The following is an 11452-nucleotide window of genomic DNA, read 5'->3' as shown; positions in this document are numbered from 1 at the left end:
GTGCCACCCCTCCCTCTGTAGCTTCGAGTGCGCTCGTCAGGACGAGAAAAGAGAGAAAGTGCTGAGAGCGTGCGCCAAATCCCCGTAACTCCGCTCGTTCTTGATGCATTCGAGAAATTTTTGCGGCAAGCAATTCGGGAGGCAGTAAACTCCGATACTGAGGTCATTAGATCATTACTCGGAAAAGTGGTTCATGACCCCTTTAACAAAAAAAGCTTGTACAGGAGAAATTGCATTGAATCACTGGCGCTTATGCACACGCAGGTGTTTTCTGAGGCGTGACCCCTGCCTAAATGTCTGGGCGCATGAAGGGCACTGATATGGTCATTCGCCAGTGTGGATGCGCACATGCTCGTTCAGTGAGCACTTCAGTGAGAAGCCTTGGGGACACAGGTGGCACTTGTGTGGTCGCTCGCCCGTGCGGATGTGCAGGTGACCATTCAACGTAGACTTATGTGAGAAGCTTGAGGGGCACAGGTGACATGTATACGGCCTCTCTCCTGTCTGGGTGTCCAGGTGATCCTTCAATGCGGTCTTTTGTGTGAAGCCTTAGAGACACAGGTGGCATTTAAATGGCCGCTCGCCCGTATGAATCCTCACGTGTCGTTTAATGTGCGTCGAATAATCAGTCTCGTAGCTGCACAAGTAGCAACGGTGGCGGTGTCCCTGATGCAGCTTCTCAGTATCCCCGGTCTCTGGCTGGGTGATAGACCCTGAAGCTGCACACAGAAAAGGTTGCAAGACAGGTTACTCAAGTACTGCTTTTCGTTTGAACAGAAAATGAATTCAAGCTCAAGGGTTTTACCTGGCAACACCACACTACTGTTATGAATCGGACACAAGTGGGAAAATCTGGATTTGTTTGGAACCGCCTAGGATTTTTCCAATGCGTACATAAACACAAGTACACGAGTATTCTTGTATATGACCCTTATTGAAATACAGCCACTGCATTCGTAGTAACAAAATGTCCAAAAAATTAAAAGAGACTAACACTGACTGACACAGACCATTTCAGTCATGGCATATTTAGGAACAAAGCACACTGTTCAACATTTCACATTAGCTCAACACACACATATATATGCTATTGTTAAAGGACCAAGTTAATGAAACACATTGCTAGTTGGATAACGATAATTTCTTGCCCAGTACTGTTGCCTCAGTAATCCTTTTATACATATGAGAATGCCTTAAATAGTAGAGTAAACAAGAATGCATGCTAGTCTGAACAACACAATGTAGAACAAAATAAGCACTTATTTCCTCAGCGCTAAGGTTTCAAGAGCAAGGGGATGCATATTTTAAAGGGCACTAAATATCAAGAAAAGCATAAAATGTAGAACTTAAATACTAACCATCAGAATCAAAGACGACTTTTCAGTAACTTTTTTAATCATACACTTGTATTAATGATAAATAATGCCTGCAATACTTCAACTTTCAAGAGCAATCAACTCCACTTTCTTGGAGAACCTAAAAGCGGAGTCATTAAAAAGAGGTTGAAGAAAGTGAACGTGCTAGAACCGAGAGATCACAAAAATACATGAGCATCACAGATAAAGATGAAATCATATTGTGGGAAAGAAAAGCACTCAGAGTAACAGTTGCAATGATGTTATATGATAATAAAATATGGCCATAAATAAAAAGTAGAGCTGGGCAAATAGCAAAATTTTGGGTGCGAAGCGAATTCGAATATTGAAGTGTGAGTGCGAATCGAATCGAATATTTTTCGAATATTTCTCGAATACTTCTAGAATATTTTTCGAATACATCGAAGCGAAATTGCAGAAAAAAAGTTAGAGAGGATTCCTAAGCATATTCTTATGAGATAGCAACATGAAAATGTTTCTTTTCACTAGGTTGATGAAGCAGTGGCGGGGTGGTGTTTCATAGTTGCCTTATCAAGAATGAGGCAATGTAGAGGCCGAATTCTATTTATCTATATGATTTGGTGCCACCAAAGTTTTGCCGACAACACTTTACACGTGATAGGCAAAGATGCCATTTCCTCAGCCTCTCCTCCTCTTTCAACTTCTGTGGAAGCCCAACTGATGTGGCGGACAAGGGTGTGCTCCCTTCAAGTCCGGCGCTCCAAATCTGCCTCGTAGACATCGATATATAATAAGAACATCTGAAATTTTTTATGCTAAAAAGCTTTTGCTTCCGATTTTTCGGACTTCCTGCCCAAATTTCAGGTCCAAAACAGCATTAATTGAGCCCCCACCTCTGCCACATCTTCCATCTCCATGTTAGAACCAGCGTTTTCTTGAGTTAGTACATTTGCGACCGTAGCAGAGCTTGAAAGGCAGCTTTGCCGCAATACCGGGGTGTGATGAGGTGAAGCATATTGAAAAATCTAGAGACCGCTTCCAATCGGACGTTGTGTTTTGGCAAAGTTCGACAGTAACAGAGCTTGAAAGGCAGCTTTGCCGCAATACCGGAGTGTAATGAGGTGAAGCATATTGAAAATCTAGGGACCACTTCCAACTGGACGTTGACTGTCTCTTGGCAAAATTCGACCGTAACGGAGCTTGAAAGGCAGCTTTGCCGCAAAATGAGGGTGTAACGAGGTGAAGCATATTGAAAATCTGAAGGGGTCACTTTCAATCGGACTTTGACTGTATTTGTTTTTGGGAAGTTCGAATAGTAAAATTCCAGTGCGAATCGAATCGAATAGCAAACACTATTCGAAAAATATTCGAAATTTCGAATATTCGCACACCCCTAATAAAAAGCTATATGAAATGTTCAAAGAAGATAGAAAGTAGATGTTCATGATGTGACATAATACTAAATCCAAGTGGCCTCAGAGTCCTTGATATTCGGTGACATGTACCTAAGGAGATAAAGAGGGGACTAAGCTATTAGCAACAGTGACCAATATCAGAAGTAAAGCAGGCCTTGCTGCTATACAAAATGCATTTAAGAAGTGAATTCCATTTGCAAGCTAGGCATGCTTATATTAAAACCGGTTTGTGATTTTATGGTGGTTTCTTGTGTTCAGAGTACTTACTACACATCATTAAAAAAAAAAGTTTCTTTATCTTATGCATGCTAACCATACACCTTTTACAAGAACTACTTTCTGAAATCACACTTCAATGCTGAGCTACACATCTGCGCCTAAAGTCTAAAACATACTTAGCAAGGCTACACACCAAGATGATGTGGCAGTACTTTTCATGTCGCATACTCATGGAATGAAATGTGACATCATGACATCAGATATAACTGGCAACGGCGACCAGCGTGACTGAAGCAGCAAGATACCTTCGGAAGACTTTACCGCCTTTGGCGTAGGGTGCACCTATGGTGGCGCTCACGCAAACGGATGCGGTACGGAACCACCAGCGCGACCACATTTTGTCCTAGTTACCACAGAACTGCAGATTGTGGTAACAGCATGGCAGACGCTGCAATGTCGAATCGCAACCACGCTCCAGAGCCTGTCCGAACCTGCACGCATTCTTCATTGTGCAAGCGTTCGCCTGGCCAGCATGCAAACGTGGATGAAGACCAGCGCGCCAAACTGCGGCGAAGGAAGTTTCTGCTAAGCGCGCAACGACCACTACGGCACAGCGAATGCCGCCCTCCAGAGAAATCCTCGCAAAAGTGTACAGACAAGTTGCAACGCTGGAAAGCAAGACCACCGAGGCACAGCCAGTGCCAACCACCAGAGGCATTGTTGCTACAGATGATGGGGGGATGTCAGATAGTCCTTGTTTGAAGTTCGAGAGGCCAGAAGCAAGGTCTCCTTGGAATGTCGGCTGTGGACCACGAACGTCAACAGGTGGGCATGCAGGTTGTTTCGATATATGTACCTAAAGGGCATCCGAACTCAATGGAGGTCGAGAGTGACGTTTCTGAGGTGAAAGTAAGCCCTTTTGGACTATGTCGAAATGGAACCCTGGCAAGAGACCGTTAGAGACGTTCGGGACCTTGTATGTCATGCAGAGAGAGAAATGTGGCAATCAACCATGCTCTCCACAAGTGGACAAAATCCTTCTGAGCGGAAAGACGGGCGGTGCGCCTAAGTGAGCACACGAAAGAGAGCCGGGAATCAAAAGAACAGACTGTCACACCACAGAATATCGTTGCTTAGCAGTCTCCTTGTTAAAGGCTCATTAATGGCCATCAAAGACACATGGTAGACATTTGCGAAAGTACATAAGCAGGGGCATATGAGCTGCAATTTATCGAAACCAACCATAGTTACCTTATGCTCAAAAAGGTGAGTCATAAAAGAACACACAAATTGCATTGGTGGAGTGAATGTTTATTGAAAAGGCATCCCACTGTAATGAACTAAAGAAATGGGAACTTATGTCATAGTTCCTCATTTGAGCAGAATGAGAAACCATAATGTATGCGTGGCACAAAATTAGCTCACAGAGCTCTGTCAACTGTGTGGAACACTTCTCATGTCTCGCCGTGGCCATGCAGCAAAACTGTTAGCATAATTACGAGCAGAAAAAACAGCGCTAAACGACAGGATCAAGAGAGTACACAGACGCTGACTAACAACCCTGGTTGTTAGTCAGCACCATGGTCTGTGTCCTTTCTTCATCCAGTCACATAGCCCTGTTTTTCCTGCTCATAGTCATGAAACAACCAGCCCAAAAGAGTAACCCACTGGTGGCATAAACCATGTCCGATTCATGGGTCAACACTGAAGAACTTCTGAAAGATCAGTCCGCACGTCTGAATGTTGCTGATCATGATGGCTCGCAGCCGCTCCATGTACTTGAGATCGGCAGCAGGTGTCTTGAACTCACGCCACAGTTCACCAGTCGTGGGGTTCTTGTGTGTAAACAGTGCTGGGCTGGGGACGTTGTTGCGCATGTACTGCCACACGTCCGAGAGCACGCAGAAGACTTCAAACGGGCTGAGGAGTGGCAGCACTTCACCCAGACTGTTCATGGCCGGTGGCAGCAGCTGTCCCAGAGACATGATGCGTAGAACTGTGCGGGTTGTCTCGAGATGCTTGGGGCTGGAGGCGGCCGCCTTCTCCTGGCAGTTGCGCCAGTGTGTCATGGCCACAGCCATGACGGCACGCAGAAGGACACTGCAGTAGCACAGCGACGGCCGCACCGATGCCACCAGTCGCAGGAGGTCCCACAAAATGGGGTGGTCCACAAACATAGCCTGGATGTGCAGGTCGCGCTCAATGGTCACCTGCATGACGTTTTACATGAGATATTGTAGCGGAGAGCTCCAAAAATAACTGTCTAAGAAAGACAAGCAATACTGTTTGACCCCTCCGAGCCTCTTCCATGCTGTGGGTTCATCAGAACATTTTTGGTAAAGAAATGGCTAGTGTACCGTTTTCTGCTACTTTCATTTTCTTGCAAGGTAAAGTGCCATTAGGCTTTCATTTTGCAATAACTGGTCCCAATTCACTTATTCTATATTAATGTTAAAATATTCTTTACGACAGAATTTTGGTAAAGGAAATCACTTGAATGAAATTGCTGGGTAAACAAAACAATTTCTTCTTCAAGGCTTTGTATTTGACTGCCGTACCATTTAAGAGATAACACATTGTTCAGTAATTAAAGCTCTTTCTACATGCAACATCTCTGACCATGAACGTAGTGTGTATTAGCGCGGTACAGAAGTAAAAGGAACACGACACAGACGTTGAGATAGGTAGGCTACCTACCTCTACGTCTGTGTCGTGTTCCTTTCTTTTATGTACTGCGCTAATACACGCTACGTTCATGGATGACCAACTCGCCCGATCATCAACCCTTCTGAATCTCTGACCAGTCCATTTAGATTTCGTTTAAACAGTTTCTACTGTACATTGCATTTTTTTGTAAACTATTCAACGGTACAAAAAAAAAAATTGCGTGAGCTGCACCGGGGACGTAGACAGAGTAGCATTCACAAAATGACGTGTGTTTTGCAGAAGGGACACTAGAATAAAGAAGCAACAATATAAACAAGTACTGCATGCATACTGAAGATAAACAGCGCGAAAAAGCACGGCCAACAAAAAGCAATCACACAGGACAAGCGCTGCATTCAGCTGACAGGGAGCTCCGTTTCCTGGAATGTGGAGGTTTGCACAGCTGACCACTGCGATTGTTAACGGTTTTTTGCTGTTTTTCACGTCAGCACATCTTTTTCCTGTTCTTGCTTCCCTTTTTTTGTAACTGTTACCCTTGGTCGAAGCCTAGGTGGGATCCAGGTCCATCCTACCAATTCGCAGGGCAATCAATAAAGTTAATTGATCTGATCTATTACCGCATATACTTGCCGGAATATATACAATGCCGGAAACAAGGTAACACTATTTTTAATCGAATTTATCAGTTACTTGAATGGAGAACAAGAATGTTCCAACGCAAACTTGTTTCGTCAACAAGACTGGCACTGTGCTTTGGTTCAGAAATGAACGGTGCGTGCAAAAGCGCTCTTCAATCTCAGTTCTTATTTCTCCGTGCGATTTAGTTGTTCGCCTACAATGTAAGCTACACTTGCAGAACAATATATTACGATATATGCATTTTAAAAGACACGGCAAACGTCGCACACGCCCAAGAGAGCATGACTGATCAACAGTAGCTTGTCGCTGTTGCAGATCTACGAAAGCAACGATTTACGTATAAGAACGTGGGTAGGCAGTGCCACAGACACTGCTGCGCTTGTCCGCAGTAAATCAGTGCCACCACACGAGATGCAATCGGCGCAAAGATTCCGACAGGCATCTCTTTGCAAGCTTCGCAAGGCAGTGTGCGCTGAAGTACATAGTCTGCATGCCGCGTTTGCCCTTCGCTCACACCCACTAATCCTTCTCCTTTTATTTTTCTTTTGCTCTCTTCGGTCAGCGTGCGCTGCGAGCACGGAGCGAAGAGTTACGGAGCCGTACAGTAGATGGAGCTGTTTGTTCGGTAGATCATCGCACTCATTTTTCCGCTGATCGCAAGAGCGCGTGGTTATGCACGCATCTGTGGCATGCGAAAGCAAAGAGCGCAATATATTTTAAAAAGATATGTCAATGAATGCACATGTATAGCGTTCAAGGAAACCAGAACGACAATACTAAATCCATGCGAGATATTGCGACCCCCAAACATTATAAACAACCACTATGCAGCAAAAGAGCATTACTCGGGCCGCTCTCTTTGTATACAGTTGAAATGTGCGATTAGTATTTTTGTTTGGTTTGTGGTGCACTGCTCATGCACATGTCCATGCCTTGTTTATTTCGAAAAAACTACGACACGCGCTATTGTGGAGGGTGTAGAGATACTTGTGGCTAAAGAAATGAGCCGAGGAAATCGGCACGGCATTGCACAGGTCGTGCAGAAACAATGTGGTGTCGATATCTAACAACTGTTTATGACGCATGTAAATCGCAGTGAGAAATACGATGGAGATGTATTGCAGTGCAAGGTTATCTTAGAAGTTTGACAATCACACCTTCTCTGTAACGAACACTTTTCTTGAACATCTACCTCAGATCGGAATAGCACGCCACTATAGAGAACAGCAGTTCGACCTTTGCGAAGCGATGCGCCTCTTGCAGCTGCTGTCCGGATGAGTTTTTAAGTGTGGAGAGCTCCGATATTGAGTTCTCGTCGTTTTGTGGCAGCACAGTGAGGTCTGCCGACTGTTTCGTGCTGGATGACGAATGAAACAGCCACATTTTCTGGTCCAAAAGCTTTGCCAATGACTGCGGCTCAGCCTCTCCGTATGGAGATGCTAGCAGGCGATTCCGCGACGGCGCGCAACAAAAAATGGCGGATGTGCCCAGTGCTGCTGGAGCACCAAGCATTATGAATATCCCCTATTGAATTCACATCATCCAACCCTATGAACCATAGTACAAATGACAATGGCTGCTTAGATGTTAACAAGGCAGCCATGGCACAGATTGTGGCATTCCCCCTGGCATTCGTGGTTGTAAACTTCCTATAAACTAGAATAGAAACAAGCTCTTTTTTTTGTTACAGAACATTTTAACGCATTACAACATATGTTATGTAATAAGAGAACATTGTTTTAAAAATACAATCGTATCAGTTTTCAATATTACTGTATTTATTTAACCTGCGACCTTCGAATAAAGCATCCGATGCTCGTCCGAGCATCGGACTCGTTATTTGAAGGTCGCAGGTTTGGTCGCTGCCGGCGGCAAGTTATCTTTTCGTCCACTTTACGTTCTTCACATTTATATCATAATTACTACAAATTATATCCGCTATACCTTCCTTGGCACTTGTGTCATCGTCGGATGGGATGTACCTCAGCAGGACGCCATCAGATTCCAGTAGATAAGAATCCAGTGCACTCACAGCATTACCAGCTGCTGCCAAGCGCTCGGCACAGACACCAATACCAGCTGCCCCCGTGTGCGCGATGGCCTGACCACCCGGAGCCCGTCGAACACCTTTCGACAAAACAGATCTTTCTGCTGGAAACAACTCCCGCACTAACAACAGCCTCTCCGTGGTTCATGCTTTTGCCTTGAACTGACGTTTGTTCCACTGTTCCTGTTAGCGCTACTTCGAGTGTCTCGCTCTCGGTCTGTTTTGGGTCAGTCTTGTGACTTGCCTCGTGTCGGACTAGAGCACGCGATAGTGCATCGGCCGCGGCATTGCTCTTGCCGTTGCGGTTGTGCACGGTGAAGTCGTAACACTGCAGGAACATCTTCAGGTAAATTTGCAGCGCGGCACAGACAAAGGACAAGAAACGGACGACAAGTGTCGTGTTGTCCGTTTCGTGTCCTTTGTGCCGCGCTGCACATTTACCTGAAGATGTCAGTATACCAACTCGCCCAGATCGCCGTATTACTGCAGCAGCAATGCCCAACGAGCCAGGCGGCCACTTGGTTCGTTCAAGTGCCTAAACCACGTGTGCGCCATGTGGTCCATCTCAATAACAAACGCCACTCCGTCGATGTAATAGTCAAATTTACGGAGAGCGAAAACTATCGCGAGACACTCTTTCTCCGTTACTGAGTAGTTCCTCTCCGCCGGTGTCAACGAACAGCTTGCGAACGCAATCGGTTGGAGGGCATCTCCATGCTCCTGAAGCAAAATGGCTCCTAAACCCAGGTCGCTTGTGTCTGTTTGAATCACAAGCTCCCTGTTCAAATTGGGTACCTGCGGTTCAGCTGTGTTGGCCAGCAACTTAGTGATGTGACGCAGTGCGGCCTCCTGCTATTGACCACAAGCACAATGCTCGCCGTTCCTAAAGAGCTTTGTCAAAGGCGCCTGCGCTGCCGCACAGTCTGGAATGAATGGGCAACGGTTGATAGTTTGTGCCGTGTTTCATTTGCCTTCCTTCCTGTTTTCGTTCTTTCGCGCACGACAGCATTAAAATAGAAATTCGCCATCCCCAGAAAGTGCCTCAGCTCGCCAGTATCTTTTGGCAACGGATAGCTGAATATCACTTCAAGCTTACCTTTATTCGGCAAAATGCGACCCTTGTAAAGCGTGAATCCCAACAATGTTATTCGGGTCGCCGCTACCTGAGCTTTGTTCGGTTTTAGAGTGATGCCCGCGGTCCTCAGCTTTCCTAGAACGTCTCTGAAGTGGCGCAAGTGCTTTTCGAACGTTTTCGAGTAAACCACTATGTCATCTAGATATGCGAGGGTGTGCTGCCACTTTGCATCTCCCAAAACTTGGTCCATCAGCTTTTGATAAGTAGTGGAAGCCCCTACCAAGCTAAAAGACATTCTCCAGAATTGCAAAAGTCCCCTGTGGCATGTGAAAGCTGACTTCTCTCCGTCCTGCTCGTCCATTTCGACCTGAAAATATCTACGACTAGCATCGGAGCGTTGTAAAGTACTTCGCCCCGCCTAGCTTGGATAATAACGATGAAATGGATGGAAGGAAGGTATGTGTCCTTCTTCGTAACCTCATTCAGCCTGTGGTAGTCTACACAAAGGCGATAAGTATCCCTCTTTGGAACTAGAACAACTGGGAAACCCTATGGGCTGTTTGACCTTTCCACCACGCCTGTGTCAATGTGTTCGTCCAAGGTGGCGTCAAGTGCTTTCCGCTTAGCCAAGCTAATCGGTCGGGGATTGCATTTCCAGGTTTGTGCATCACCAGTCTCAATTGTGTGCGTGACCAGCGTAGTGCGGCTTGGGCGGTCAGTAAAAACCGCATCGTACTTGTACAACAGCGACGACAGCTGCACCCTTTCCCTTTCTGGCATGCTCTGTGCCTCTGCCAAAAGCGAGTGCACGACCTTCCCTGTACCGCGGCACATTGTTCTGGCGGGGTTACTCGCTTACTCCGCACGCTTTTCTCCTCTCTCACTCGCGGTTCTCCCTGCCGGTGGCATGCCTTTGTCAATGCGGGTGCTTTCGAGAAAAGCTTTAGTGCGTCTCCGTCGCGCTCTCGGTCGCGACAGAGACACATTCTTGCAATGTCAATGACAATACCTGACTTGGCGAGAAAGTGTCGACCCAGGATTAGAGGCATTGACAACCTGGGAAGATGGACAAAGCATTGTTGCCTCACGCGTCTTTCCCAGCGGATCACAAGTCTAGCCGCACCGCTCGATTGTGCTGTGCCGGAAGCAAGGCGGAAGGTGGTGTTGCTTTGTCTCAAGCGGATATTGTTCTCGCGGAGATGGTGCAACACCTCATCCCCAAATAATGAAGCGCTTGCCCTAGTATCCAAATGTACTACAAACTTCTTTTGAGCTATTGTTAACTCAACGGTGCGGGCGAGTCTACGGCATCACCTGCGCACAGACTGTAGGTGCTAGTGATCCGAACGTATCGGTAGAACTACTGATCGCCGCGTGGTGCCCAACGTAGGTCACTGGCAGCATCGTTCGTTTCCCGAACTGCGTGTCTGCTCCTGAACCGGTGCGCGGCTGCATTCGCGGGCGATGTGCCCCGGTGCGCCACACTGGTAGCAAGGAGTGCAGAAACCACGCTGGCCCGGGTGCTCGTCGCCGCGATCCAGTGGGCCTCGCTCTGCGTTGCGCAGCTCGTCTGGTCTGTTGACCCCATTCTCCTGCCACGGAACGTCACGTGCAGGCTCAGCACGGGCCGTATGAAGCACGTAAGCGTAGGGGTCCAAAGCGCTATCTGAAAGTTCTCAACCACGCGGTATGTGCTCATCAGCTAACAAAACTAAACGCCTCTGAGCCGACCGCGCCACCGTTCCACGCGCAGTGAGGCTCGAGTGACTGCGCTGCGGGTGGAGGCGGGCGATACGCTCGTGCCACCAGGATGTCCCCTTGTATGCGCTTCGCCTCGGCGGCGAGCTCTTCTAGGTCTGCGAACTTGCATCCCCTGAAGTGCGCCGCAAAAGTTGGGTGCACTTGCCGTGTAATGCGCTCGACTTTCTCTGCGTTGGTGCTGAGAGGGTTAGCGAGGTGATAAAGTTCGTCCATCGCCCGTACGTAATCCAGCAGGGATTCGTCCGGATGCTGGGTGCGTAGCTCCAACTCCATCCTCAAATGCCACTCATAA

The 11452-nt window shown here is 47.0% G+C and overlaps 1 protein-coding gene across 1 annotated transcript in view; it reads right to left on the bottom strand.

The window, feature by feature from the left end:
- Positions 1–4655: 4655 nt before the first annotated feature.
- The window catches only part of LOC119404013 (integrator complex subunit 5), a 46088-nt gene continuing 39291 nt past the window's right edge, over positions 4656–11452 (bottom strand). The window contains exon 7 of the mRNA XM_037670643.2: positions 4656–5181. Coding sequence (XP_037526571.1) covers positions 4663–5181 — 519 coding nt within the window. The 3' untranslated portion in view covers positions 4656–4662. The remainder of the gene's footprint in view (positions 5182–11452) is intronic.

This window comes from Rhipicephalus sanguineus, chromosome 9 (genome assembly GCF_013339695.2).
Source record: "Rhipicephalus sanguineus isolate Rsan-2018 chromosome 9, BIME_Rsan_1.4, whole genome shotgun sequence".
In the NCBI taxonomy this organism is placed as follows: Eukaryota; Metazoa; Arthropoda; class Arachnida; order Ixodida; family Ixodidae; genus Rhipicephalus; species Rhipicephalus sanguineus.
This window is presented reverse-complemented; position numbering and strand designations above follow the sequence as displayed.